The sequence below is a fragment of the Hemicordylus capensis genome, chromosome 13, assembly GCF_027244095.1.
Source record: "Hemicordylus capensis ecotype Gifberg chromosome 13, rHemCap1.1.pri, whole genome shotgun sequence".
Taxonomy (NCBI): Eukaryota; Metazoa; Chordata; class Lepidosauria; order Squamata; family Cordylidae; genus Hemicordylus; species Hemicordylus capensis.
The window spans coordinates 9807095-9834984 of record NC_069669.1 but is presented as its reverse complement, the minus strand read 5'-3'; the positions used below and the strand labels follow the sequence as shown (position 1 = coordinate 9834984).

Genomic DNA, 27890 nt, shown 5'->3' with positions numbered 1-27890 from the left:
CTGCCCAATCACTCTTAAATTGGGGATGGGTGGTAGCCTCCAGCCATTAGGCACTATCTACCAGCCCACCCCACTCCTTTGGGGCAGATCCACTTTCTGCCCCCAATCTGCCCCAAAGACACCCAAACTTCAAAAATTCTCAAAAAATCAGCCCTCTGCCCAATCCCCCTGAAATGGGGGTGGTAGCCTCCACCCATTAGGCACTACCACCCCACCCCACTATTTTGGGGCAGATCCACTTTCTGCCCCCAAACTGCCCCAAAGTCACTAAAACTTCAAAAATTCTCAAAAAATCAGCCCTTTGTCCAAACCCCCTGAAATTGGGGTGGTAGCCTCCACCCATGAGGCACTACCACCCCACCCCACTATTCTGCCCCAGGCCCCACTTTCTGCCCCAATCTGCCCCAAAGACATGAAATTTTCAGAAATTTACCAAAAATCAGCCCTTGGCCCAATCCCCCTGAAATTGGGGTGGCAGCCTGCACCCATTAGGCACTACCACCCCACCCCACTCCTTTTGCCCAGATCCCATGCTATGCCCCCGAACTGCCCCAAAGTCACTAAAACTTTAAAAATTCACCAAAAATCAACCGTGAACCGAATCACCCGAATTTTTCGTGCCCGAAATTCGGGTGATTCGGCTCGTGCCCGAAAAATATTGGGGGACATCGGGGGTGATTCGGTTCGGCCCCGAATCACCCGAAATTGTTCGTTTCGGGCACAGATCGTTCTGTGCCCGAAATTTTTTGCACATCCGTAGTAAATACAATAAAATGGGCAGGGGGAGAAACACTTCTCTGCCACCCTGAGCTCCTTGAAGAAAGGGCAGCGTTAAGAAATTAAAAGCACAAATAGTTTCTGGAAGGCGAGGAGCTGATGGTTTTGAGCATCCTCTTTGAGGGACAGACCCACCCACCGATGTAGTCCAGTCGCCGTCCGGACCCAGACGCCAAGGATGATCCAGGCCACCCCTTCCGAAGCTGGCGCTGCCGAGACTATGTTTCGTTGCTGAAATTCCTTTTGGCTTTCAAAATCAGTGGGGCATCGGACCCCCCGGCGCTAAAGGCACGGGAACCCTCTGTTCCCATGAGTTTTCTCAGCCTCAAGATCTCTTGTTTGTACCTGCAGTATGGAGAGGAGAAGAGAAAGAGCAATCCACCCATTTCAGGGACAGGATCAGTCCAGACACACTAGGGCAGCTTACACAATCAATGTCCAGGTAGGAGCAGCCTAATTCGGGAGCTATACGTGCACCCGTTTGCTGATTGTGTAATCGTTAAAAGCAAGGTTGGAGGTGGGGAACCTGCTCGTCCCTCAAGCCCCAACGGGGTAGACATTTCCTATACCTCATTCTGAAGCTGGGGGCAGAATTGGGTGCACTTCTCGTACCTAGCAGGGGCTTACCTCACAATCCAGCTCCCTGCCTCTGACCTTAGGAAGCTGCCTTCTACTGAGTCAGACCCTTGGTCTGTCTAGTTCAGTATTGTCTACACAGACTGGCAGCAGCTTCTCCAGGACTGCAGGCAGGAGTCTCTCTCAGCCCCGTCTTGGAGATGCCAGGAAGGGAACTTGGAGTCTTCTGCATGCATAAATGAAGATGTTGTCCCATTGACCTATGGGCCCATCCCTTAAGGGGAATATCTCACAGTGCTAACACACATAGTCTTCAATTTGAATGCAAACCAGGCTGGAACCTGCTTTGCAAAGGGCACAATTCATGTTTGCTACCAGAAGACCAGCTGTACTACACGGAATATTTATCTACCACTTTTCAACCAAAGTTCCCAAAGCAGTTTACACAAGAGAAATAAGAATAAATAAATGAAATGGCTCCCTGTTTCCAAAGGGCTCACAATCTAAAAAAGGAAACTTAAGAGAGACACCAGCAATAGCCACTGGAGGAACGCTGTGCTAGGGATGGATAGGGCCGGTTGCTCCCCCCCTGCTCTAAGAAAATCACCACTTTAAAAAGGTTCCTCTTTGCTCAGCAGGGTACCAGAGATAGCAATAGCACTTACATTTATATACCGCTCTATAGCTGAAAGCTCTCTAAGTGGTTTACAATGATTTAGCATATTGCCCCCCAACATTCTAGGTACTCATTTTACCGACCTCAGAAGCATGGAAGGCTGAGTCAACCTTGAGCCCCTGGTCAGGATCGATCTTGCAACCTTCTGGTTACAGGGCGGCAGTTTTACCACTGCGCCACCAGGGGCTCTCTTCCCCTGGAGCTCTCCTCCCATCTTGTTTTTAACTGACACACCGTCAGCAAACGGGAGCACACGCAGCTCTTGAACTTGGGTAGGAGCTTCCTCCTACCCTGAATGTTGATCATGTGAACTTCCCTACCAGTGTTCCCTCTAACGGGGATTCCCAGCCGTGGTGGACTACAACTCCCAGAATCCCCAAGCAAAAGCCATTGCAGCTGGGGATTCTGGGGATTGTAGTCCACCACATCTGGGAATCCCTGTTAGAGGGAACACTGTGCCTTACTATCAGGCACGGGTTCCAAGGTTGAGACGTGGCAAGACCTGATGGGTGAGCTCGCCATTCCTCACATCCTATCGACTCCTTAAGGAGCCCAGCTACTCCCCCCGACTCCCAAGATCCGGAAGCTATAAAGGGCCGTGGGCCCTACCTCACAAGGTGCTTATCCACATACTCCTGCAGTTCAGCCAGCTGTTCTTCCGCCACGGTGGCCCGGGCCAGCAGCTGACTCCTCTCCTTCTCCAGCTCCTCCTGCGGTGGTGGGAAAGCAACCGAAGAAGCACGGAAGCCAGAGGGTTATTCACACGGTTGTATCTAGGCGAGGGAGGAGGCCGGCTTGGCCCCAGTGGCATCGTTCTGACCAGACCTCGGGGCCAAAGTCTAGGCAGCAGTGCCCCACACACTCTGGGGTGTGCCCCAGTCACCCTTGGCCTGCTGTGTAACCCGAGCGTTTTTACCTGTGTGTTGCGTGTGAATTCCTGGAGCTGCTTCTGAAGCTTTGCCCAGCCTTCCTCGTCCAGCGTACTAAGCAAACACAAGACCCGATGTGAGCAGAAGCTGGAAAATTCCCTCTGCCCACCAGTTAACCCAGCCCTGATCCTGCCCCAGAAGCTATGGGGGAAAGGAAGAAGTCACAGTGCTCATAACGTATGAAGAATATCAAAAATATATTCATGACAATATCAATATAATAACTATGAGAATACTAATATACAACTTTAATGGAAAAAATATATGAAATAAGAACCACACAACTTTCATGAGAAAAATGAATTATATAATGTTGAACCAGAACGTGTAGCACTAAACGTTTTCGAATTCTTCGTCAGAACGAGTAGCAACATTTTACATCAAGTACAGAAAAACCTCAAGGTGGACAAGTCTCAAGATGAAGAAGAAGAGCTATCTTAAGAAGAGCAATCATCTTCATTCACAACAGTAAATGTACTTCTTGGAGACCGAAAAAGATTTTATATGAAGATGGCTCTAAATTCCTGCAAAGTTTGGTGAAAACTAAACACAGCTCTCCATCCTGGATGTAGCAAACTCAGTTGCCTCTTAAAAACAGAGCTCCTGAGTTCTGGGCACTTTTCGTTCTAGAAGTTGAACACCTAGGATAGACAGTGAAGACTGTTGATCACCCTGGGATGGTTGAAGTTGACCACCCTGGGATGGTTGATCACCCTGGGATAGACAGCCGGGAAACACTCCACCAAAGGATCGGCCGTTTCATAATTCCAGCAAATGTGCAAGCCCAGCATTATCTGAATCAGTGGGCTGCTGGCGGCGAGAAATGGAGGCCTGGGGTTGTGGGAGGTCAGCTCTGGCATTATTAGTAGTATTCCTGTTTTTTAATTGTTTTTGTGCTTCTGGCCAAATCCACTCATTTCTTTGTGGCAGCTCAAAATGTGGCGATCGGCGATCCAATTGTGGGGAAATATGCAGGCAAGCCGTGGGAAAGTTCTTTCTAGACTGTCCGGGGACTGCATAAGCAAAATATAGGTCACATTTGATGTTCAGGGAATTCTGACTGTATAGAAAGGATGGTATGAACTGAGGAATGCATTGTGCGAACGCTGATGGCTTTAGGAGGTTGTTGCTACTGCAAGGGCGCCCTCTAGGGGGCATGTGAGCAGCTAAAACGCTGGAGAAAGAATTTTGTGTTTGGGAGTACTTCAAAGATGGCGGCTTAATTTGGGATTCTCACACTTTGTTCACACTCACTCTTTATGGAGGGGTCCCCATGATAGAAGGGCCCACCTGCATTTTCCTTGTGCGTGTATTAATGGAGAAAAACTGTCCGAGGAACATAGGAAGCTGCCATATACTGAGTCAGACCCTTGGTCCATCCAGCTCAGTATTGTCTTCACAGACTGACAGCGGCGTCTCCAAGGTTGCAAGGCAGGAGTCTCTCTCTCAGCCCTATCTTGGAGACGCTGCCAAGGAGTGAACTTAGGACCTTCTGCATGCAAACAGGCAGATGCTCTTCCCAGAGTAGCCCCATCTCCTAAGGGAAATATCGTACAGTCCTCACACATGTAGTCTCCCATCCAAATGCAAACCATGGTGGACCCTGCTCAGCAAAGGGGAGAATTCATGCTTGCTACCACAAGATCAGGATCAAGAGGGGTGCAGAGATCAGCATGTGCCGGTCTCCTGCCCCCATTGGTGCCGCCCCCATGGGCCTCCCTGCCTGCCACTGTCCTTCCTCGCCCCACTAGGGCATGCTATTCCACTTCCCCTCCTGGCCCCCGGAGGTATCCCTCTTCTGTCCCCAGTGTCAGCCAGGATCACCTCTGCCACTCTGGGCTAGCTTGGTGAACCTTCAGAGAGCTCACTGCCTCAGCAGCACAGCCTGAGAATGCTTCGCATCCACCTTCGGACAAGAGAGGCGTCACATTCTCCTTCACCCCAGGCAGCAAAACGTCTTGGACCGCCATTCAGACAGCCTTATGTGAGAACAGGAAGTACTCACTGTGGGGCTGATGTCCCCAAGCCAGCATTGTCACTGAACTGTATCTGCAAGAGAAAACCAAAGAGGAGGTTTAGCTTTTGTCCCTCTGCAGGGCCCATGGATAGGTGCAACACAATGTTGGGTGGAGAAATTCCACCAAATTATTCATTATTCATATTTATAGACCACTTTTCAACAACAACAACAACAACAACAAAGAGATCTCCGTACGGATTACATAAAGAAGAAATTCTGGCAAGAACTTGTCTGCCGACTTGCCTTTCCCTATAATCTTCATTGATCATGACCATCTTCACCAGGTCTGTGATTTGTGCCTCCAAAAATTCATGCATCCGCCATCATGAGTAAGCTGGCCTTGCGGTAAAGGTCAAGTGTGCCATCAAGTCGATTCTGACTCCTGGCACCCATAGAGCCCCGGCACCCACAGAGCCCTGTGGTTGTCTTTGGTAGAATACAGGAGGGGTTTACCATTGCCTCCTCCCGTGCAGTCTGAGATGATGCCTTTCAGCAGCTTCCTATATCGCTGCTGCCCAATATAGTGCCAGCAGGGATTCAAACCGGCAACCTTGCGGTAGTGAGCATGACTTGTCCCCTTTGCTAAGCAGGTCCCACCCTGGTTTGCATTTGGATGGGCAACTCCCTATCAACACCCTCTGCTGTAAGACGTTCTTAGTGGATGGGGCCGTAGCTCAGTGTTGGAGCATCTGCTTTGGATGCAGAAGGTCCCAGGTTCAATCCCTGGCAGCATCACCAGGTAGGGCTGGGAGAGACTCCTGCTTGAAACCTTGGAGAAGCCGCTGCCAATCAGCCCAGACAAGGGCTGTACCACTTTGGCCCTGCTGCAGATGTTGGAATACAAGTTCCATAATCCCTGACTATTGGCCCCTGTGGCTGGGTGTTATGGGAGTTCTAGTCCCAAAGCCAAAATTGTACAGCCCTGTTATAGACAATCCTCAGCCAGATGGACCAAGGGTCTGACTCGATAGAGGGCGGCTTCATATGTTCATTAGGAGCATTCTCGACTCAACTGTAGAGCATCTACTTTGCCTGCAGAAGGTCCCAGGTTCAATCCCTGGCAGCATCTCCAGGTAGGGCTGAGAGAGACTCCTGCCTGCATCCTTGGAGAAGCCGCTGCCAGTCTGTGAAGACAATACTGAGCTAGATGGACCTATGGTCTGACTCAGCATCTGGCAGCTTCCTAGGTTCCTACCTTCATCTGCAGTTCGTACAGCTGGCCTTCCAGTCTGGCTTTGTCATCCCGCAGCCGGTTCAGCTCTTGAGAGGTGCTGGTCAACAGCTCAGCGTCCGTGATGCTAAAGTGGTGTTCTGGCGGGCCAGGCTCCATCTCTTTGCCGCCCAGTGACCGGATCTGTTCCCGCTGCATCCTGCCCCGGACCAGAAAAGTGACTCTTCTTGGGCCTAGGAGGACCATGATACCCCCAGCCATCTATGGGGTGCAACTTCCCAAATGGCTTCAGCACAAATACTGTCGTGGTTCACCATCTGTGTGACAGGCATTGGGCCCCTTCCGATAAGGACTCTGCCCCTACCTGTAAGCAATCAACAGGCTCTCGTGCCTTTTGACCAGGTTCTGCAGGCGCTTCTTGTAGCCCCGTGCGGCTCCTGCCAGCTGCTCCTCCCGGGACTTATAGGAAGCTCGGACGTCATTCAGCATGCTGTCCACAAAGCGCTTCATGTGTGCTGGCTCGGACGAGGTTTTGCTGGTCCTGGCTGTCGCCCCTGCCTTGCTGTCCATGTATTCCTGGAAACACACAGAGCCATTCCACATGTCGTCATTCCGGGTGGCAGAATACTAGCATGCCCTAAGAAATGCATGAATTGAAGGCTGCTGGGAGCTACAGACTCCTAATCTGGAAAGGAGTTTGCCTGGAAGATCTCTGCAGGATTCACTGGTTTGGCGGAGGCCAGTGGCGGGAAGGAGAGTGGGTGGGCTGTTGGATCCGTTGGGATCAAATAATTCTGTTGCATTTCGGTGACGGGTATGAAGGAAATCACACTCAGTTTAGAGATGCAACAGGATTCCCTGCCCTCTGAGACTTGCCCACAGGAGAACTGCCCAAAGATCCTGGGATATTCATCAAACGTATCTGATGAATATACCAGGATTTCAGAAGCCAAGTGAATTTTACATAAGAACAGCCCTGCTGGATCAGGCCCAAGGAAGCCTATTTAGTCCAGCATCCTGTTTCCCACCAGGCAAGAGCTGAGGGCATGTCCTCTCTCCCGCTGTTGCTCCCCTGCAACTGGTATTGAGAGGCACATCGCCTCTTAGGCTGAAGGTGGCCTGTATCCCTCAGGCTAGTAGCCATTGACAGACTTGTCCTCCCTGAATTTATCTAAGCCCTTCTTAAAGCCATCCAGGCTGGTGGCTGTCATCACATCTTGTGGAAGAGAATTCCATAGGTTAATTGTGCACTGTGTGAAAAAGTCAGTCCTAAATTTCTTGACAATCCGTTTCATGGGATGACCCCTGGTTCTAGTGTTATGAGAGAGGGAGAAAAAAAAAATCCTCTCTCCACACCATGCATAAAATGAGAACTGTCTGTTCCTTCCCTCTGTTTCCCGTCCTCCAACCAGTTACCAGTCCACACATGAACCTGTCACCTTATCCCATGACTGCTAAGTTTTCTCAATCGTTTTTGATGAGGAACTTTGTCAGAAGCTTTTTGAAAGTCCACATATTCTATGTCAACTGGATCAGGGATTCTCAGTGTTGGGTCCCCAGATGTTATTGGACTTCAGCTCCCATAATCCCCAGCCCCAGTGGCTTTTGATTGGGGATTCTGGGAGTTGAAGTCCAAGAACATCTGGGGAACCAATGTTTAGAATCCCTGAACTGGATTATCTTTATCCACACCTGTTGACACTCAAAGAATTCCAAAAGGTTGGTAAAGCAAGACATGCCCTTATAGAAGCCATGCCTTCACTCGAAGCACAAATGACCAGGCTCAAACTTTCATACTTCGGACACATTATGCAAAGACCTAGTTCCTTTGAGAAATCCATAATGCTGGGGAAAGTGGAAGGAAAGAGAAGAAGTGGACGACCAGCAGCAAGGTGGATGGACTCGATCACGACAGCAATGAAGGCACCACTGAGAGACCTTCAAGGTCAAGTTGAAGACAGATCATCCTGGAGAGAATCTCTCTATGTGGTCGCCAAGAGTCAACACCGACTTGACGGCACTTGATCAATCAATCTTCAGCATGGCCTCTCCTTCTATGTGTTTATCAAATTTGTCCTTAAGGATGCTTTCCATCAATTTATCCAGCAACGAAGTTAAGCTAACCGGCCTGTGATTTCCCAGATCCCTGCTGGATCCTTTCTTAAAAACCGGAGTTACATTAGCTACTTTCCAGTCCTCTGGAACAGAGCCTGATTGTAGGGATAAGTTACATATTTTTGCAAGCAAGTTGGCAATTTCACATTTGAGTTCTTTAAGGACACTTGAGTGGATGCCGTCTGGCCCTGGCGATTTGTTAATTCTTAATTTTTCCAGACGGTTTAGAACGTCATCTCCCGTCACCTCCATCTATCTTATCACCTCTATCAGCTCTTGAATCTCTGCAACATGGCATGAGGTCAGTTCTGCAACGTGACCCAATACAAATGCATTCCAATTGTAGGAGGCAGGGTTCTTGGGCACATATCTGGAGTTCCTCTGGGAGGAATTGGATTTTTGGTTTTGTTTGTTCGGGGGAGGCAGGGTTGATAGAGAAGATCGACTGCAGCTCATTTTCCTGCCCCTCCCCACGCCCCAGAAGGAAATGCTCACCGCCAGGTCTGTGATGTATTGAACAAGCCGGGACCGATATTCCTCATTCAGCTCTTTCAACTGCAGCTGCAGCCGGGAATTCTCTGCCTCTACATCTTGGAGTTGGCTCTGAGAGGAGAGCAGGACCTACAGCCAGAGTTTAGCAAAGGTTATCCTGGTAATCGGTGGATTCCTAAAGGGTTCCTCAAGAGAGGAAGAGCCCTGCACGATCAGAACAAACGTCCACCTAGTTCACCTTGCTTCTTGGAAGCCCACCGGTAGGCCACAGGCTCCTCCCACAATTGCCCCACCCACCACTGCCATTCAGCAGCAAGCTGCTCCTGAACATGGAGGTTTTACATATTCACTGCCAGCAATTGCCATTGGTATACCTGGGGTGACAGCGCTGTAGCTCACAAGACTGCTTCCTATGCATGCTTACAAGAAATCTGCAGATGCAAACACCTAGCACATCTCCACCCTGAAGTATCTGTTTCTGTTCTAACAGTTGTCTGCTTTGATTTATTGACAGTTTTCACTTGTTCCCTGGCATCCTTCTCCCCTCACCACACACATACATTCTCCCCCTCACCCCCCCCCAAAGATCGCCATGCGCCTCTTACCGCTGACTGTTCTGCTAGCTTGTGCTGTGTGTTCCGAATGGCTTTCTTGGCTTCTTGGAGCTCTTTGCCCATGGCCACCCTGTACAAAGGGGACAATTCATGCTTGCTGCCACAAGACCAGCTCTCCTCCAAGTTCAGCCCCTGGCAGCATCTCCAGGTAGGGCTGGGAAAGACCCCTGCCCAAAACCTTGGAGAGCCTCTGTCAGTCTGTGTAGACAACCCTGAGCTAGAGGGGACCACTGATTTGGCTTGGTGTAAGGTTGCTCTCTTCGGTCCTATGTCACAGGAAGCGACAGAGGAAGCATAGCAGAAGCCCATCCAAGATTAGAATCTGCTCACCGGACCCATCCTTGGGTCTGGTGAGCAGGCCACACGATGACGGTGTAGGGGCTGAAGCAGAGCTTCTCAGACTTGGGTCCCCAGCAGCGTTCCCTGTAACAGGGATTCCCAGATGTTGTGGACTACAACTCCCATCATCCCCAGCAGTGATGGCCCTTGGTGGGGGGTGGGGGGTGGGGGGGATTTGTAGTGCACAACATCCGGGAATCCCTGTTACAGGGCACACTGTTCCCCAGATGTTGTCCTACAGATCCCATTATCCCAGGATTGTTTTGGGGAACCAAAATGAAAAATCGCAAAATTGCCATTTTCATTACTAGTTCTCATGTTCCTTGCCAGTTGAAATGACACAAAAGCCAAACTAGATTGGTAGCCAAGTTGCATTAAGCTATGCGGCCTGATGGCCTCACTCACATTCTCTCCTCCAGCTTCTGTTGTTGGGAGTTGTACATTTCTTTCATCTTCTCGATTTCTTCCGTGACGTGACCCTGGTTCCCAAACAGCTGAAGGGAGAGCAAGCATTGTAAAAGGATTTGCTACAGCCTTCTACAAGTACCAGGACTGAGCCTCAGAGATGAGGACAGGAAACTGAAGGGAAACAACCTACCGCATCCTAGGTTACCAGGAAGGATTACTATGAATAGAAGGATGCTGGCAGGACCATATCCTCAGGCTGTGATGGGGGTGTACACTAAACATTTAGATGTACAATTAAAAATAAATCTTGTGTTCTCAGAAATGGAATGTGTGGAATGACCTCAGCGCTGAGAATGAGGAAAGATCCTGAGTGCTTTCTTGGGGAAGTGCTCAGCAGGACATGTACTAGGCCTGTTCACACAATCATTTGGAGCTAGGTTCAATGTGGGTTACCAGCATCGAAGTGATTGTGTGAACCCATGCCAAGGTGGTTTATGGCCCGAGATTCCCACCTTGGCATGGATTCACACAATCACACTAATGTTGGTAACCCACACTGAACCTAGATTCAGACACTTGTGTGAATGGATCTATTCAAATGTTAAACTTTGAGGGCAAGAGGTGTTTCAGCAAGTGCGTCTTGCCTCCCTGGTCCTAGACATTATGTGCACACCCCACTGAAATGAACAGTGACTGCACAAGCGCACAGTCACATTTACGTCAATGGGGCTTGTGCAGGAAAACTTCCCCCAGAGACTGTGACCCATGTTAATTTATGTGAATGGGGGAATGCCATTTTGGTTTTCCCTTTCAGGCACCAAAATGTCACAGGCTGGCCCCAAGCTGGACACTCACACTTTTCTCCAGTTTCTGACGTTCATGTTCCGAAGCTACCACATCTTCTGGCTAATGGTGATAAGAAATGGAAGACAAATTTAATTAGATCTTATCAGGAAGAGAAAGACTTTTGCAGAATGAAAGGAAACAATGCATCTGCAGTACCACCTTGTAGTTGAAGTTATTCAACTATTTCCCCTTGCCTCAGGGAGCCATGGGGAACCTTGGAGATCGGATAGTTCCCCGGGGTACTATTTTCCCTTGCCCTGAGGAACCTTGAGGATCCAATTCTTGTCAGCGACCTTACCAAACTACAATTCCCAGAATTCTTTTGGGAAATCAGTGGCATTGAAACAGATCTGATACCAATACACGTGTCTGGCATGAAGAGAAGTAAAGACTCATACCTTCACTTTGCGGGCTGAGAGACGGTGGACCAGAGCACGGACCCTCTCCAACTCAGGGGAAGGTTCATTCGTTTGGGCCCAGGCCCTGGGGCTATTACCCTTGGCACGAGGAAGGGAATTCATGGTGTTTGCCAGGTTTAGTAACTCTACACTCAACTCTTCATTCTTGGTGACCTGCAAAACAGAACAGGGGAGGGAGCAAGTTGAACCAGGGTCAGGGTGGAGTTCTTTCTTCAGTCTGGACTCCCAAATAGATGCTCTTGCCCAGAGCTATGGGTCTGCCCTTAAGGTCCTTTGGGGGCTGACCTCAAGAACTGCTTGCATTCAGTGCACATGTAGGCGACACAGTTGAAGCATGCGCGCCAAATGAACATCATGCTTAGGAACAGAGGAAGCTGCCTTCTACCGAGTCAGACCCTTGGTCCATCTAGCTCAGCACTATCTACCCAGACTGGCAGCAGCAGCTTCTCCAAGGTTGTAGGCAGGCGTCTCTCTCTCAGCCCTCTCTTGGAGATGCTGCCAGGGAGGGAACTTGGAACCTAGATGCTCTTCCCAGAGCGACTCCATCCCCTAAGGAGAATATCTGACAGTGCTCACATGTGCAATTTTCCATTCAAATGCAAACCAGGGTGGACCCTGCTTAGCAAAGGGGACAAGTCATGCTCGATACCACAGCTCTCCTCCCAGTAAGCACAGTAAGAAAATGATGCTCACCAAATTCCTGTTTTACTCACATCATGCAAGCAACAAGCCCAATCTTTTGGCTTTCACACACACCTATCTGGCAACCAGCCCAGAGGTCAAAAATGGCCCGGAGCCATTTTCTATAGTTAATTGCATTGGCAAGCCGTACTTCCTGCTCATGCTCCTTGCCCAACGCAAGATAATTGCTCTTCAAAATGAGGTACTCGTCCGCCAGCTCCTTGCGGTTGGCTTCCAGGGCACGGAGGCGCTCTCGGAAGGCGTCCCGTTCCCCAGTGACCTTCTCAAAATGTAGTTCAACCTCCAGAACATGATTCTCCAAGGCCAGGATCTAGGAATGCAAAATCCAGGGAGGGAGAAATAGTGCAGTAATTTAAAAAGATTGCTTTAAAGTAATGATATTTAAAAACGTAATGCCGTTTTTGACATCTGTTCCGTATTTGGAAGAGTTTGTACAACCTCAAGACATATTTTGTGATTACCCAACAAATTTTGCATGCACAGTGCTTGAATGCACACCTTGTTAAAAATTAGCTGAATGCACAACTTTTGACACTAGAATATGCTGGGTGAAAGGTTTAAATAATTTCTTTGGTAATTTTTAGCAGAACTTCTGCATATAATAAGCATATGTCAATTGTTATTGTTCTCAACCGGTTTTTTCAAGACTCAGTAATTAGATCAATAATTCAAAAGCGACATCATGCCCCTTAAAAGCAGAAGATCTTTCTCAGATTCACATTTACGATGATTCAAATTTAGTCGGTATGGCAATTATACAATAAAACGGATAATATTTGAACTTGAAATCCTACAAATGTCAAACGTTCTTTTACTTCTCTTTTGGAAGGGCATTAATGAACAATTCTTTGCAGATATTTAATTTCTTGGACTTTCCCAGCAGGGATACCTACACAAAAATGACTTTGCCCATTCAATGATGGGTCTCAACTTACTAATTTCAAATAAATAGTTAAATAGCACAAGCAGGCTGAGGGCTCTTTAAAACATATATGGACAGTGGTCTGGTGCATGCACACACACACTCATACACTTCATATCCTGCTTTTCACAAAATGCCCAGTGTGTGAAGTATGAACAGCACTGTCAAAAGCACAGCAACCTGGGACTACCAAAACCACACCTACCCGATTTTTCAGTTCAAAATTTTCTGCCTCGTGTTGCTCTCTCATTTTATTGGTCTCGATCTGGAAATCAACAAGGTCCTTGGAAATCTAAGAGGAAGAGAAAATGAAGCATCCCTTGAGTCCAGCTTTGCTGCTCGGCTTTGGCCCTCCTGCAGATGTTGGCCTACAATCCCCATAATCGCGCCAGGAGCCGAAATCGACTTGATGGCACACTTTATATATGAATATGACGAATATTTCTATACCATTTTTCAACAAACGTCCCCAAAGTGGTTTACATAGATATAAATAAAGAAATAGGCTGCCAGTGCCTGCCCCCAAAGGGACAATCTAAAAAAGAAGCATAAGATAGATTAGCAGCAACAGCCACTGGAAGGATGCTGTGCTGGGGACGGATAGGGCCAGCTGCTCTCCCCCTGCTCAGTAAAGAGAATCATCACTTTTAAAAGGTGCCTCTTTCCCCAGTTAGCAGGGGGTGTTTCATACCTTCTAACATTCACAGATGAAAACCAGGGCGCCCTTGAGCCCTGTTTACATGCTAAGTCCAACACATGATTGTTCAGCATATGGTTGAATGGATGACATTAGCCATCACTGGAGTGCGGGCGAGGGGGGGGGGACACTAATATCCCCTGGCCGCCGATGTCTGCAGGCTGCCTCGAGGCCCCCTCTCCCTCCCGGGAACCCCCTTGGCCTCTGCAGGGCACACAGCCAGCAAATGAAGAGCTCACCAGCTGGGAGAGGGAGACAGACCGTGTTCCCCGTAACAGGGATTTCCAGATGGTGTTGACCCCAACTCCCATCATGCCCAGCTGCAATAGCCTTTGGCTGGGAATGCTGGGAGTTGGAGTCAACAACATCTGGAAATAAATCCCTGTTACTGGAGATGGGCAGCTGGAAAACTACTGGAGATGGGCAGCATGTCCATTTCCCAATGCCAACCACACCGCTTGTGCTGCCATCAAGCACACCAACACAGGGGATGTGGCTGGCGTCAGGGCATGGCTCTCTTCACCTTCTCCCAGCCAACAAGCACTTGATTTGCCATAGGAATATTGGAAGATAGGAAGCTGCCATATACTGAGTCAGACCCTTGGTCCATCTAGCTCAGTATTGTCTGCCCAGACTGGCGGCAGCTTCTCCAAGGTTGCAGGCAGGAGTCTCTCTCAGCCCTATCTTGGAGATGCTGCCAGGGATGGAACTGGGAACCTTCGGCATGCAAGCTTGCTGGTCCTCTAGTGGACCTGCAATATCTCACTGTGCTCACACATGTAGTCTCCCATTCAAATGCAAACCAGGGCAGACCCTGCTTAGCAAAAGGGACAATGCATACTTGCTACCACAAGGCCAGCTCTCTCCCCCACCCCTTCCTTTACCTTGAGCTTCTCCTCTTCACTGCGCACCAGTCTGGCTGACAGGTCCGTCTTTGATCCGGCCAGGTGCCCCACTTTCCCCTGAAGCTCCCCGAGCTTGTCGTGCAGTCTTTCATTCCTGTCTTGAAGCTGAACCTGGCAAGGGAGGGGTGGGGTGGGGGGGAGAGAAACTGTCCTGAGCGGCACCGTCAGAGCCCTGTGGATCCCGCCTCGCCAACTTGTTCCCCAAATGGAACAGGTGAATAACATCGATCTATATCAGTGCTATCTCACTTCCAGGGCTCCGGACCATTTTTCAGCTTCGCTGGTTGTCCTCCTCTGACCCTGTTCCAGTTTATCAATGTCCTCCTTCAGATGGGAGGCCCAGAAAGGGTCGTAAGTGAGGTCTGACCCAGCTGGCCCAGGCTGTCATTCAGGGGACGCACAGGGGGCTTGGGAGCCCCCATCCCCACCACCTCTGGTGTCTTTGGAGACCGTGCTCTGCTGCTACTGCTGCCTGCAGATTGAAGGTAATAAGAGCCCTTTTGCCCACCACCACGGCCTTTAGGATTAGGGGATGGCCCCTTTACTTGTAAAGGATTCCCCAGCTGAGAGATTCCCCGTTACAAGTATCCCCAAACTGAACTGTGAACTGGTTTGGGTCGGTTCGATGGCCGAACCGGACACAGTTTGGCCAAGCTCAAAGCTGTACCGAGCCGGGCCAGTTCGAATCCTGTCCAGATTCAAACCAAACCAGCCCAACGGCCAGCTTGCACATCCCTAGCATTTTCAAGAGTCACTTAAAACAATCAGAGTTGAAGAGGGTCTGATTTCATTTGGGACTGCGTTCCAGAGCCCTGGGGCAACCCTAGAGAGGACCCAGTTTTTTTGGTCGCCACCAAATGAGCTGGTGGTAAGTAACCACAACTGGACCTCCCCTGATGATCTTCATAGGTGGCAAGGTTCACGAAGAAGGAGTTGCCCTCTCAATCTGGACATTAATGATCGGGAGACGATGCCTCTGTTAATGCTACCTAAGATTGTGTCCGCCTTTTTAGTTGCTGCATCATGCTGCTGGCTCACATTCAAATTGGGTCCCTCTTAGAACTTTCCCACATGTGCGGCTGCTAACCCAGATCTCCCCCACGCCATGAGACTTGTGCATTTGATTGTTCTTCCTCAAATGCAGGGTTTTACATTTGTCTCTGGTGGACTTGGACTTGTTAGTTTGGGCTGAATATTTGAGCCCAGATATAGGATTTAATAGGATAGGATTTAATTTTGATTCTGTCTTGGATGACATTAGCCATTTCCCAGGATTCATGCTGCCTGCCGATTTGATAGAACCTCCCCACCACCACCACTCCCACATCCAAATCATTTACAAAAATATTGAACAGCACAGGAGCTGGGACGTGGGACACCTGTACTATGCCCCGCCCCCTTGATAGATCCCTGGAGGTTGAAGCAGATGTGAGTAAATGCTGGCTGCAGTGTGTTAACCAGGGAGAGCAAGAGGAAGCTTGCCTAGCTGGTACTTTCCCCATGGGGCCATTTTAGGAACATAGGAAGCTTCCTTATACTATCCAGCTCAGTATTGCATCTACCCAGACTGGCAGCGGCTTCTTCAAGGTTACAGGCAGGAGCTTCTTGCCACCCTATCTTTGGGATGCCAGGGAGGGAATCTTACAGTTTTGAGATGGGCTACTCCAGTCATATAGGAACATAGGAAGCTGCCATATACTGAGTCAGGCCATTGGTCCATCCAGCTCAGTATGGTCTACCCGGACTGGCAGCGGCTTCTCCATGGTTGCAGGCAGGAGTCTCTCTCAGCCTCGTCTTGGAGATGCTGCCAGGGAGGGAACTCAGAACCTTCGGCATGCAAGCATGAAGATGCTCTTCCCAGAGCAGCCCCACCTCCTAAGGGGAATATCTGACAGTGCTCACACATGTAGTCTCCCATCCAAATGCAAACCAGGGCAGGCCTGGCTTAGCAAAGGGGAAAATTCATGCTTGCTACCACCAGCCCTCTCCTCTGTGGCCCAGTTACCTCCCACAGGACTTATTTTTGCTGGCAGTGGCGACCAGGGCGAGAACTGCGGATGCATTGGGCACTTACGTTCTCGTTGGTGAGGAACTGAACCCTCTCTCGGAAGGCACGGATGCTGTTGCTCTCGGTTGCATTTCCAGCGTCCATATGGGTGACAGAATGCCAAGAATGTTGTGCATTCTTGGCTGTGGGGAAGAAATCCAGAAAGAAGCCGAGGGAGGCTGCAGCTGAGAAAGGGTGTGTTTGCCAGCGGATCTTTTACAGACAGGGTTGCTATCAACTCAGGTTGCTAATGGGTGTGGCTTTCACCTTGAGAAGGGAGAGACTCACCTGCTCTCTCCGGAAGTGGCTCAGGCAACACAGGTGTGGCTCTTGTCTGATAAAGCTGAAATTGCTAAACTCTAGGAACCTAGGAAGCTGCCTTCTACCAAGTCAGACCCTTGGTCCATCTAGCTCAGTATTGTCTACACAGACTGGCAGCGGCTTCTCCAAGGTTGCAGACAGGAGTCTCTCTCAGCCCTCACTTGGAGATGCTGCCAGGGAGGGCAATTGGAACCTTCCTGCTCTTCCCAGAGCGGCCCCATCCCCTGAGGGGGAATACCTTACAGTGCTCACATGTAGTCTCCCATCCAAATGCAAACCAGGCTGGACCTTGCTTAGCAAAGGGGGCAATTCATGCTTGCTACCACAAGACCAGCTCTCCTCTTTTGTTCCAGCACTTCCAAATGTCTCCTTTTCGTCACTGTTGTGGGGTTTCCCCACCATCTTGCAGAATAAGCCTGATGTGCTAGTTTCGGATTTCTGTGGGCAAATTTTCAAATGTGCACTCGCAAGCCCCCTAGCCTGAAGTGGTGCAGTCCAGGAAAAGCTCTACACTTGATTCTGCTGCATGTGGGAAAGGGCTTATTGAAAAACTCCAAGAATGAAAACTGAGGCCCTGTGTGGACCCCCTGTGGGATATTAAGTTCTGTATTGTTCAAATAACCACGAGAGGGCAGTGATGAACTTTACTTGCTACAGATTGTCCCGAAAGAACTGGAGGCCGTTGGCAAAGGCTGGCCAGGTAGAAAGTGGCTGGCAGCAGGGTTGTTGACGCATTGCCATTGGGGTATGTGGCCAGTATCAGGGTGGGCAAGCCCGCCTGCCTCCCAGCACTTCCCAGCTAGCCATTGGTTCACTAGTCATCTGGATGGCTTCATTTCTCTCCAGCCAGCCAGCCAGCCAGCTAGCGGAGTCATCACTAGCTGGGAAATTTTTCTGAGGAATTATTAATTAATTGTAATTTGCAATTGTTTCTTGTGGTCGTTGACCAAAATAAAGATTCATTCATTAATAGCTGGGAAACGCAGGTGCTGAGATGTTGATGCAGTGATGTCAGGGGCCATGGCCAGAGGTGTCTTGACTAGGGGTGCGCACGAACCAAAAATCATGATTCGGTTCAAATTCGAATCGAATGCTGATGAATCTCCCTCTGCCAAATCACTCTTCAAGAGTACAAGCAGTTTGCTGTCATACACTGACTCCACTGATTGATTTTATTTATGGCATTTATTTATTGTGTATTGCTTAGCAAAGGGGGCAATTCATGCTTGCTACCACAAGGAATGAGGCCCTGGACAGCTGCTGGAGCACCGTCCTTGCATTTTGCGCCTAGCTATATGTTGCATTGGCTTGTCCTAGGATTCTGATGTTGGGCAGGGGGTGGTTTGTGGCGAGGAAGGATGGAGGAGAGGAGCAGGAAGATGCCGGGTGGCTCTTTTTAGAACATCGGAAAGGCACCTGAGGAAGAGTCACCGGAGCAAGGCATGATGGATGCTTAGGAAGATTTAAGACCTATCCACTCTCTTTCTCTAGCAAAAGGAATCACATTTGCCAAGGATTTATTGACTTGCCCTAAAGGGGGCTGGAGGGAGAAAGGAGATAGGATTGCTTTGCTGCTGATAAGAGACTTTTTGTGCAAAGCAGAGAAGTTTGCTCAGCAGAAGACAAATGACTTTCCTGATTACGCTTCTCCTGGGTTTGTTTCTAGACATTTCAATCATTACACCATTTCCCATGGACAAACACCTCCTTTCCTTCCTTGGCCTTTGAGCCAATGCTTTGAAATCCCTTTCTCTCACACCCAATTACTCTCCTGGGATCATCATAGAACTTAGTATTTATACAGTGCTTTAGCCTCTTCCCAGCCTTTCTGACACATTTGCTCAGAAGTCTTCACAACAGCCTTCTAAGGTAGGCCCGTATATTTATTTTATCACATTCATACCCTGAGTTCCATCATGGAACTCACGGCTGTACCATCCAGGAACAGGTGCAAAAGGTGCCACTCGGGTACCAGAATTTCTGATTAAGGGTTGGCAACTCTGCCCCAACCAGGAAAAGCAGCCCTCTTGCTGTTAATGTCCTTGTGAAAGAAACATCCTGGACTGACTGTCTTTTGGTAAACTTTATTTACAAATATACAGATCAAGCAAGGGTGAGGAGGGAGATGCGAGGGCACCCAAAAAAGGAGATTCCAGAGTTGATGCTGGAACAAGGACCTGGATGTTCTAGTTCAGGGGTTCCCAGACTGAGGCACTCCAGATGGTGCTGAACTACAACTCCCATCATCCCCAGCAACAATCTATCATGGCTGGGGATGATGGAAGTTGTAGTTCAGCAAGTTCTGGAGCACCGAAGGTTGGGAACCCCTGTTGTAGCCCTACTAAACCCTCACAGACCACCAATCTATTGGGGCTGGGGGTGATGGGAGTTGTAGTCCATCAACATCTGGAGTGTCCCAGGTTGGGGACTCCTGTTGTAGCCCCACTAAACCCTCAAAGACCACCAAAATGGTCAGCGTCCACCACCCGCCTGTTGATCTCATTCATCAGCTCTCGGCCGGCATTCAGTCCCTCCTGGCTAGTTTCAGAAGTCCAGTTGGCCAGAAGGTCACTAAAATCAGGAGGGTTGCTGTTGAGTATGCAAGCAGGGCTGGGGGCCGGCTCCTTCCAGAAGGACGAGGGCAACTTCCTGTTGCGCATGGGGGTGACGTGGGCGTACTTCCTTTCCAGCCTCAGCTTCCTGCTGTCAGAGGCGGTTGGCTGCTTGGCATACGGGCACAAGCCGTATTCAAAGAGCTCGGCTAGTGGGCCCAGCTTCTCGGCCCCCTCGTCGCAACAGAGGGACCGCCACAGCTGCTGGTTGAGGTGCACCAGGGGCTTCAGAGAGCCGGAGAAGCCGTCCTCTTCCTCTGGCTCCCCGCTCTGAGAAATCCTGAACAGGTCCGCGTAGTAGCGCACCCGCCCCGACAGCGGAGGGGAAGAGGAGTCCTCGTAGATGTCGCAGGCGTCCGAGTCGTCCTCTTTGCTCTTCCTGCCAAAGTATCGCTGGATGTCGTCGCTGATGCGCTCAGCAAACCGAAGCAGCTGCAGAGTCATTTCTGCATTGTTGAGGCCGGAGTCGGAAGAGGATGCTCCTTCATCTTGTCTGTCAGGGTTGTGGCGTCTGGGACGGTCTTCAGCCTCCATATCCTCCCTCCCTTCCTCCTCCTCCTCTTCTTCTTCCTCCTCCTCCTCTTCCTCCTCCATTCCTTCCTCCTCAGATAAGTCTTGGAAAGTCATCTCCGGGCAGACGGTGGCCGGCAGGAAGGAATGCGGGAATGCCACGGGAAACCTGAACTTGCTTAGGCTCTGTATGACGCCACCGGTCGCCATTTTCTCCTCCACTCAGCAGGTGCTCTTGACTCTGTACTATGGAACAGTGACCAAAGATGGGATACACAATGAATTAACCAATGAATTAACCAATGAATTAACCTTTCCTTGTTCCCGCCAATATTAATTGCATTTATTTATTTATGTATGTAATACATTTGCACTGTACAAATTTATTAAAAAATTGTATACATCTGTATACGTTTATTTACAAAATGTATATAAATTGTATGCAATTATATAATTGTACACATTTATATACAAAATGTATACAAAACATGTTTTTAAAACATTTTATACATGTATATACAAAATGTATACAAAAATATAAAAATGTATACAAATTGGCTACACTCCTGAATTGGCTACACTCCTCCCAGCTATCTGTTCACACAAGCAGAGAACTTCCCCAGCTGTCCTCGCATGATGCCAGGCGCTGCCATTTCAGGAAGTGGCGGCAAACGGCAGAGGATCAGGTATTCACCCACTCTCCTCCATTTTAAAGGAGCCGGGGATGTGTTCCGAATTGTGTGTCGAATCACGATTCGTGCACACTCCTACCCTACAGTTGTACAGGGTAGAATTCCAGGCGCTGTGACCCAAACCACAACCAAAATGTGTGCCATATTTCAGAACTCTTCACAAATTGTCCCCTGCAGGTAGAAAACCAGCCTATCAGACAGATGCTTAGATTACTTTTCTCTGTAATGAGCTAGTTCAGACATTCCCAAAGTGAGAGGACCTAGTATCTCTAGGGGCACTTGAAACTCTCCTGAGGATACTCAGAGCCCTCCTGCCTCCCTACACTGCAGCCAAATTATTTGTTAACCATATGAGCATCACCAGCTTGAACCCGATGCATCCTCAGCGGTGTGTCCACTGCAGAAGGGGAGGGAGGAAGACCCTCCTCCTCTGCCCCTGACTGGCTAGCTACATGCTGAAGTTCAGCAGACACCTCCCCTCAGGCTTCAGAAAATTCGCTCCGAGTGCTCCCATTGGAATTGATAGAAATAAATCTGTGCCATTAATTTCAGTGGGAATGCTCATTAATCCGGATGCAAGCTGGTGACTGGAGTGATCCATCTTCAAATTATATGGTCTTTGCCCCTGCTAACTGGGCAAAGAGGCACCGTTTTAACGTGGCGATTCTCTTTTTATTTACCAGGGGGAGAGTAACTGGCCCTATCCGCCCCCAGCACAGCACCTCCAGTGACTGTTGCTGGTGTGTATCTTAGGTTTATTTTTAAATTGTGAACCCTTTGGGGACAGGGATCCATCTTATTTATGTATTATTTCTCTATGTAAACCGCCCTGAGCCATTTTTGGAAGGGCGGTATAGAAATTGAATGAATGAATGAATAAATAAATATTTACCTGAATCCAAGACTAGGTTTTCCCCAAGTTCTTTCATGATAGAAAGCAAGGGGTCATCTTTTCAGAGTCCTCCTCCTTTCGGGTTAATAAGGACATAACCTGTATTTAACCTGTTTCTTAAGGGGCTCATCTTAAATTCAGAGTTGTCTTGTATTTGGGTAAATATGGTAATATTTATATTTGTGTGTGTGTGTGTGTGTGTGTGTGTGTGTGTGTGTGTACATGCACACAGGCTAATGTAGTCGCTGGTTCACACTTAATTATTCATAAGTAGCCTTATTGAAACTAATGAGGCAAGTTTACTTCTATTCATTTCTGTAAAAGTACTCAGGAGTAACTTAGCCCGGATATGCCAGTGACTGAAGCAGCCTTTCTCATAACTAACATTTAAATGTGTGCATGAGTGCACACACACACACACACACACACACACACTGAACAGAAGGGGTTTCCCATTGCCTCCTCCTGCACAGTATGAGATGATGCCTTTCAGCATCTTTCTATATCGCTGCTGCCCAATATAATACCAGCGGGGATTCGAACTGGCAATCTTCTGCTTGTTAGTCAAGCATTTCCGTGCTGCGCCACTTAAGGAGGTCTCTATGAGGTTCCTGAGCTAAAGGGTTTTGACAGAAAGAACTCACTTGTTTTTAAAATGATTGGGAACCCCAAAGCTAGTTTATTATTCACGGGAAATTTGGGGGCATGAGGAAAGCCTCGAAAGCTGGCCTCTCCCAAAGCTGCAATGATCCCATGCTCTCTGCCACTTCAGGGAGGAAAGCTGGTCTTGTGGTGGCAAGCATGATTTGCCCCCTTTGCTAAGCAGGGTCTGCCCTGGTTTGCATTGGAATGGGAGACTACCTGCGTGAGCACTGTAAAGTATCCCCCTTAGGGGATGGAGCCACTCTGGGAAGAGCAATGCAGAAGGTTCCCAGTTCCCTCCCTGCATCTCCAAGATAGGGCTGAGAGAGACTCCTGCCTGCAACCTTGGAGAAGCCGCTGCCAGTCTGGGTAGACATACTGAGCTAGGTGGACCAAGGGTCTGACTCAGTATATGGCAGCTGCCTATGATTCTACCACCTCCTTTTGCTGCCTGCGGAGACCAGGCCTGTTTGACAGGTCGAATGGCTCATAGGTGGCGATGCTGACTTGGGAAACGAGCCCCTTTCTCCTTTCTCTCCTCAGGCCTCCCCTTTTGCAGCTCACCTGACTTACCTGTCCGCTGTGTCCTGGACCCCCACCTCTCCTCAGCCACCTCAGCCCCTTCCACCTGGGGTCGAAGCATTTATAGTGGCGCTGTGGAACCAGGGACGGGCAAATATTTGGTGCGTGTATTGTAATTGTAGACTCAGTAAACAAAACTTGGGTTTGCTTTAGTGCCCGGCAACCAGAGAACACTGTAGACAAGCAGCCGACCAGGACGGGAGATAGGGCTCACCTTAATGGCTGACTTCCTGGGGGATTTTCGAGTGTTATTCCTGCTGCACCCCGATTAGGTCTGCAGCCACAGCTGCCAAACCACGGGTCGCCCGTTGACTGAGGACTCTTATCTCCCATGTTGATTCGGAGATGAAATCAAGCCTCGTCAAACAGGCGTAAAATTAAATTTCATGGTATTTTGACTTCAGGAGTGGGAATCATCTCCTGAAGAAAGTAACGCTTATCCAACAACCTGTGTGCAAACAAGAGATAATAGGCTGGGTTAATCCAGGGGAGAAGCAGGCAGCAGAGCCCGGCCTTTCCCATTTGGAACCCCCTTCCATAGAAATGCTTCGTTCCGATTCGGGGAGACTCAAACGACGAGTTTGGAGGAGCAAAGAATATGCTAATATCTCCTGCTAATTAGGCAAAGAGGCACCTTTCAAAGTGGTCTCATTTCATTTCATCTATTTACGGTCAACGACCAAATAATCAAAGTGGTGATTCTTTTCTATTTCGCAGGAGGAAAGCGACTGACCCTACCCAGCCCCAGCACAGCATCCCTCCAGTGGCTGTTGCTGGTGTCTGCTTTGGTGTTTCTTCTTAGACTCTGAGCCTTTTTGGGAGAGGGAACCGTCTTATCATTAACTTTAGCCAAGTACCAATGTGCTTTTACTTGGGCAAGTTGGAAGGTATCCCCCTCACTGGTTCTGCGGGGAAGATATGAAAGGACGCCCCGTCTTTGAAGGTTTGCCCATGTAACGTTCAGGAAGAGCTGTACTGCAACGTCTACAATGGAGCCTAATAAATCTATGGAACTCCCTGCCATGGGATGTGGGGATGGCCACTAGCTTGGATGGCTTTGAATGGGGCTTGGACAAATTCATGGAAGTCTATCCATGGCTACTAGTCTGGTGGCTATAGGCCACCTCCAGCCTCAGAGGCAAGATGCCTCTCAATACCAGTTGCAGGGGAGCAACAGCAGGAGAGAGGGCACACTTTCATCTCTCGCCTGTGGGCTTCTTGGAGGAATCTGGTGGGCCACTGTGGGAAACAGGAGGCTGGACTAGATGGACCTTGGGCCTGATCAGGGGCATAGCTAGGGGAGAGGGGGCCGATGTTTGAGGGAGTGAGAGAGAGAACAAAGACAATTGGGAGAGGTGAAGCTTGGAGGTCTGGGTTCTTTGAACCCATCCACTCAATAATAGCTACACCCCTGGGCCCAATCCAGTAGAGTTGTTCTTGCATAGCAATGCCCCTGATTTGCAGATATCCCCAAGTGATCGTGCTTAAGTCCACGTCTGCCATGAAAATCTGATTCTGCCAATCAAACTGCTGTTTTTTAAAAAAGCATCGTCCATCTGCTAACTGGGGTATCAGTACCATCTTGAGGGTTGAAAGCTCATGATGGGTTTTGACACGTTTTGCACCCCCTAGAGATGGAAAAGAGGCGATAGAACTGTGCAAGACCTCCAGCTCTCAGTGTGTTCTCACTCTTTTCTTGTCCTGACTATCGGGCCTGCTGCTGCCAAATCTGCCATGGCATTCTAAAAGCTTTAAGAAGTTTTAAAAACGCAGAGTACTATAAATTTGTATCCAGGTTGTCGGAGGAATGGAAATTACAATGGGCAGGCATGTCCTCCAAAGATTATTCCACAGAGAAAGCACAACCGTTTGTCCATTATTGCCCTAACCCTAATCCTTTCCTCTGTGCGAAAAATGACTGTAATTTTACCCTAATTGTTGGGGTGGGGGGGATAAGAAAAGGAGTGATAACAGAGAGAAAGCTGTACAATCGTCCCTCACCAACCGCGAGGCTTCCTTTCCTGGAAACCCTTGTGGTTGGCAAATTTGCAGTCGGCGAGACATTGACATGAATGGGAAACATGGGGTTAGGGGAATCGTGATCAGGAAAGTACCTAAAAATAAAGGGGGAAATAGAAAAACCTCCCCCTGAGCCCCAGAAATGATCCTTTGACCACCGGAAATGATCCCCTGAACCCCTGGACATGACCTCCCAACCTCCCCAAATCACCCCTGAACCTCCAAAAATTATCCCCTGACTCCCAGAAATGATCCCTGAACCCAAAAAAATCACCCCTGATCCCCAGAAATTACCCCTTGGCCCCCAAGATGACCCCCTAACCCTGGAAATCCCCCCACCAGAAACGCCCAGATTTTTGGGGAAAGGCACCAAACCACAAATAATTGGGTCGCAGTTGGTGAGGGCAGTGACAATTTCCCAATTGGGGATACTCAAATCCGCGATTGGGAAACCCACGATTGACGAGGGACCGTCAATCATGCAACCGTACTATTGACTATTTCCCAGTTCTAGGGACAGATGTTGCCCAAAATCGCTATGAGTGTCTGTCCGTCCCCTGAGATGTACTGATGGCCAAAATTTATGGGCCTGGAGTAACAGGATGGAGCACCAAGTTTCCCTTTAACAGCAGTGGTCTGCATCAGTTAGCAGGTGATAACCCAAACTGCACTGTCAGGGAATACCTTTATACAGTGGAACCCACTAAAGCGTTACAAAGAAGTCAGCAGGCGTTTGAGATTCCTTGAACCTCTTTATCTGGCTGCATCATGTTAAGCAAAACAAAGAAAGAAAGAAGCGGGGAGTGGAGACAAACAGATATTATGGATGGGATGACAAAACCCAGGTCTGGAATGCAAGAAGGGCTAATCTTTATCTCCGTGCCATCACAGGAAACTTCACCTGCTGATTTCTGCAGAGCAAACCTCTTCCAAAGGCAAAAGATGCGACTAGATTGTGCGTGAGTGCATTTTCTAGTCATTAGTTGGCAATCAGAAATTGCTTCATGGTGGTTGTTTTAATTATCACTATTTAACCAACAGATATGCTAGAAATATTCCTCTCCAGAACAACCCTTGAAAGAACAGGAGAGGTGTGGAAGGCATTCCCTGCACAACACCTGCCAGAGGCTCTAGGGATGGCCCCCCACACGTTGACTCCCAGAGATCCTGGAGAACACGTTAAAATCCCTGATACGGATTTTAAGGAAACAAACAAACAATGTTTCATTCCATTTACTGAAGAGTTGAGATATCCCTTTTTCCTACCCTGCTTCCTTTCCTTTCCTTTCCTTGAGTCCATCCCTGTTGGCCTAATAATAATGGTTCTGGTTGTGCAACTCATCCCCTGTTCTGATGTATTGGTACTGATTTTGTATCGTAGGTTCTCAGTAGCAACCTAATACTTTTATTTATGAAATCCTCAGGAGATGTGTGCTACAGAGCAACCTTGGAATAAGTGTGTGTGTGCATGCATGAGAGGGGTGGGGGAGAGAGACGGGGGTCCTCTGATAACTGAGCAAAGAAACACCTTTTAAAAGTGATGAGTCTCTTTATTTAGCAGGGGGAGAGCAACTGGCCCGATCCATCCCTAGCATAGCATTTTCCCAGTCGCTATTGCTGGTGTCTGTTTTATGTTCCTTTTTTAGATTGCGAGCCCTTTGGGGACAGGGAGTCATCTTACTTACTTGATTTCTATCTGTGTAAACCGCTTTGGGAACTTTTGTTGAAAAGTGGTAGCTAAATATTTGTCGTATTTGTATTTGTATTCACACACAGAGGGGAATCTGAGTGAGTGAGTGGATGGATGGATGGATGGATGGATTTCTTTATTAGAGGGGAAACTGAGGTGTCCCCCACCCCCGCCCAAGATATGGAGGGAACCTGCAGCTGGTGCTGTGGACAATCACATACCATATTTACCTGAAAGGAAGAGACTCTGAATTTAAGATGAGTGGCCCCCCCCTTAAAATGCAGGTTAAATTCAGGTTAGATTGTATTTCCCTGAAAGCAAGAGGACTCTGAATTTAAGACCACCCCCTGATTTCTAACATTAAAGAACTTGGGGGGAAGAACTTGTCTTGGATTGTGGTAAATACAGCATCTCTGTTTGCTGGAAGTAGCTAAGTTGAGCCAGAGGCATGCCCCGCTGGCCAGACCTCCCGGGCGAGGCCCTGGATACTGTCCCCGGCTTACCTTTCACTGCCCTTTGACCGGCAGGTCTCCTATTTTTATTTTATTTGTCCCTTTATATCCTGCTTTTACTCCAAGGAACCTGGGATAGTGTCCATGGGTTATCTTTATACCCACAACAACCCTGCGAGGTAGGTTAGGCTGAGAGCAGCGGCGTAGGGAGGCCGGTGGTGGCCCCGGTTCAGCCCGCCACCAGCACCCCCCACCCTCCCGCCATGCCCCCTGCGTCTGCCGTGTGGGTCCGTTTTTCAGAAGCTTATTCAGCGCCGGCTTCCCAGCCTGTCCAGGAACTTGGTCTCGCTGCCTTTTAAAGCTCCTGGCTGCGCTGCGAACATGATGCTGGCCGGAATTTGCTCACAAACAGGGGTACCAGCCCCGTTTGTGGGTGAAACCACACCCCCTGCATCTGATGTCATAGGCAGAGGGGGTGGCTGAGGCACCAGGCACAGCCCCTAAGCACAGTAGCGCAGGTACTTTGGGAAGAAAGACCCCGCGCCAAGGGGGATTCGCCCCTGCCTGAGAGATAAGTGTCTGGCCCCGAGTTGCCTGGTGCAGGTCCGGTGCTACCATTAGGCCAACTAGGCAGCCGCCTAGGGCTCAGACCTCAGAGGGGCGCAGAGTGTATCAAATCAATCAAAATGTCTGCAAAAAGATTTTCTTTTCTATTTGAGAAAGATCATTTAAAAAAATTGATGCATTGCCTATTCCTGCCATTTAAAATAAATCGAGCCGTTTCAAGTTTTGTGCTTTTTGGTTTTTTTCTACAAAACATCTG

The 27890-nt window shown here is 49.0% G+C and overlaps 2 protein-coding genes across 3 annotated transcripts; both read right to left on the bottom strand.

Annotated features, from left to right (window-relative positions):
* Positions 1 to 765: 765 nt before the first annotated feature.
* Positions 766 to 16892, bottom strand: CCDC78 (coiled-coil domain containing 78). Of its 2 annotated transcripts, XM_053276700.1 has the most exons (15): positions 16683 to 16892; positions 14588 to 14719; positions 13212 to 13298; positions 12215 to 12394; positions 11362 to 11535; positions 10973 to 11023; positions 10115 to 10203; positions 9362 to 9440; positions 8760 to 8885; positions 6514 to 6725; positions 6174 to 6348; positions 4964 to 5007; positions 2946 to 3012; positions 2639 to 2739; positions 766 to 1122 (listed from the first exon to the last, which is right to left on the bottom strand). In XM_053276700.1, the coding sequence occupies exons 1-15, from the start codon at positions 16758 to 16760 to the stop codon at positions 996 to 998; spliced, it is 1722 nt and encodes a 573-aa protein (XP_053132675.1). In that variant the 5' UTR covers positions 16761 to 16892; the 3' UTR covers positions 766 to 995. The 2 variants fall into 2 exon arrangements, with proteins under 2 accessions (XP_053132675.1, XP_053132674.1); XM_053276699.1 differs by lacking the exon at positions 4964 to 5007 and having other exon boundaries at positions 989 to 1122.
* A 2537-nt stretch (positions 16893 to 19429) lies between these two features.
* PERCC1 (proline and glutamate rich with coiled coil 1) lies at positions 19430 to 22950 on the bottom strand. The gene is made up of 2 exons (XM_053276461.1): positions 22898 to 22950; positions 19430 to 20339 (listed from the first exon to the last, which is right to left on the bottom strand). The coding sequence occupies exon 2, from the start codon at positions 20306 to 20308 to the stop codon at positions 19430 to 19432; it is 879 nt and encodes a 292-aa protein (XP_053132436.1). The 5' UTR covers positions 20309 to 20339; positions 22898 to 22950.
* Positions 22951 to 27890: the final 4940 nt, after the last annotated feature.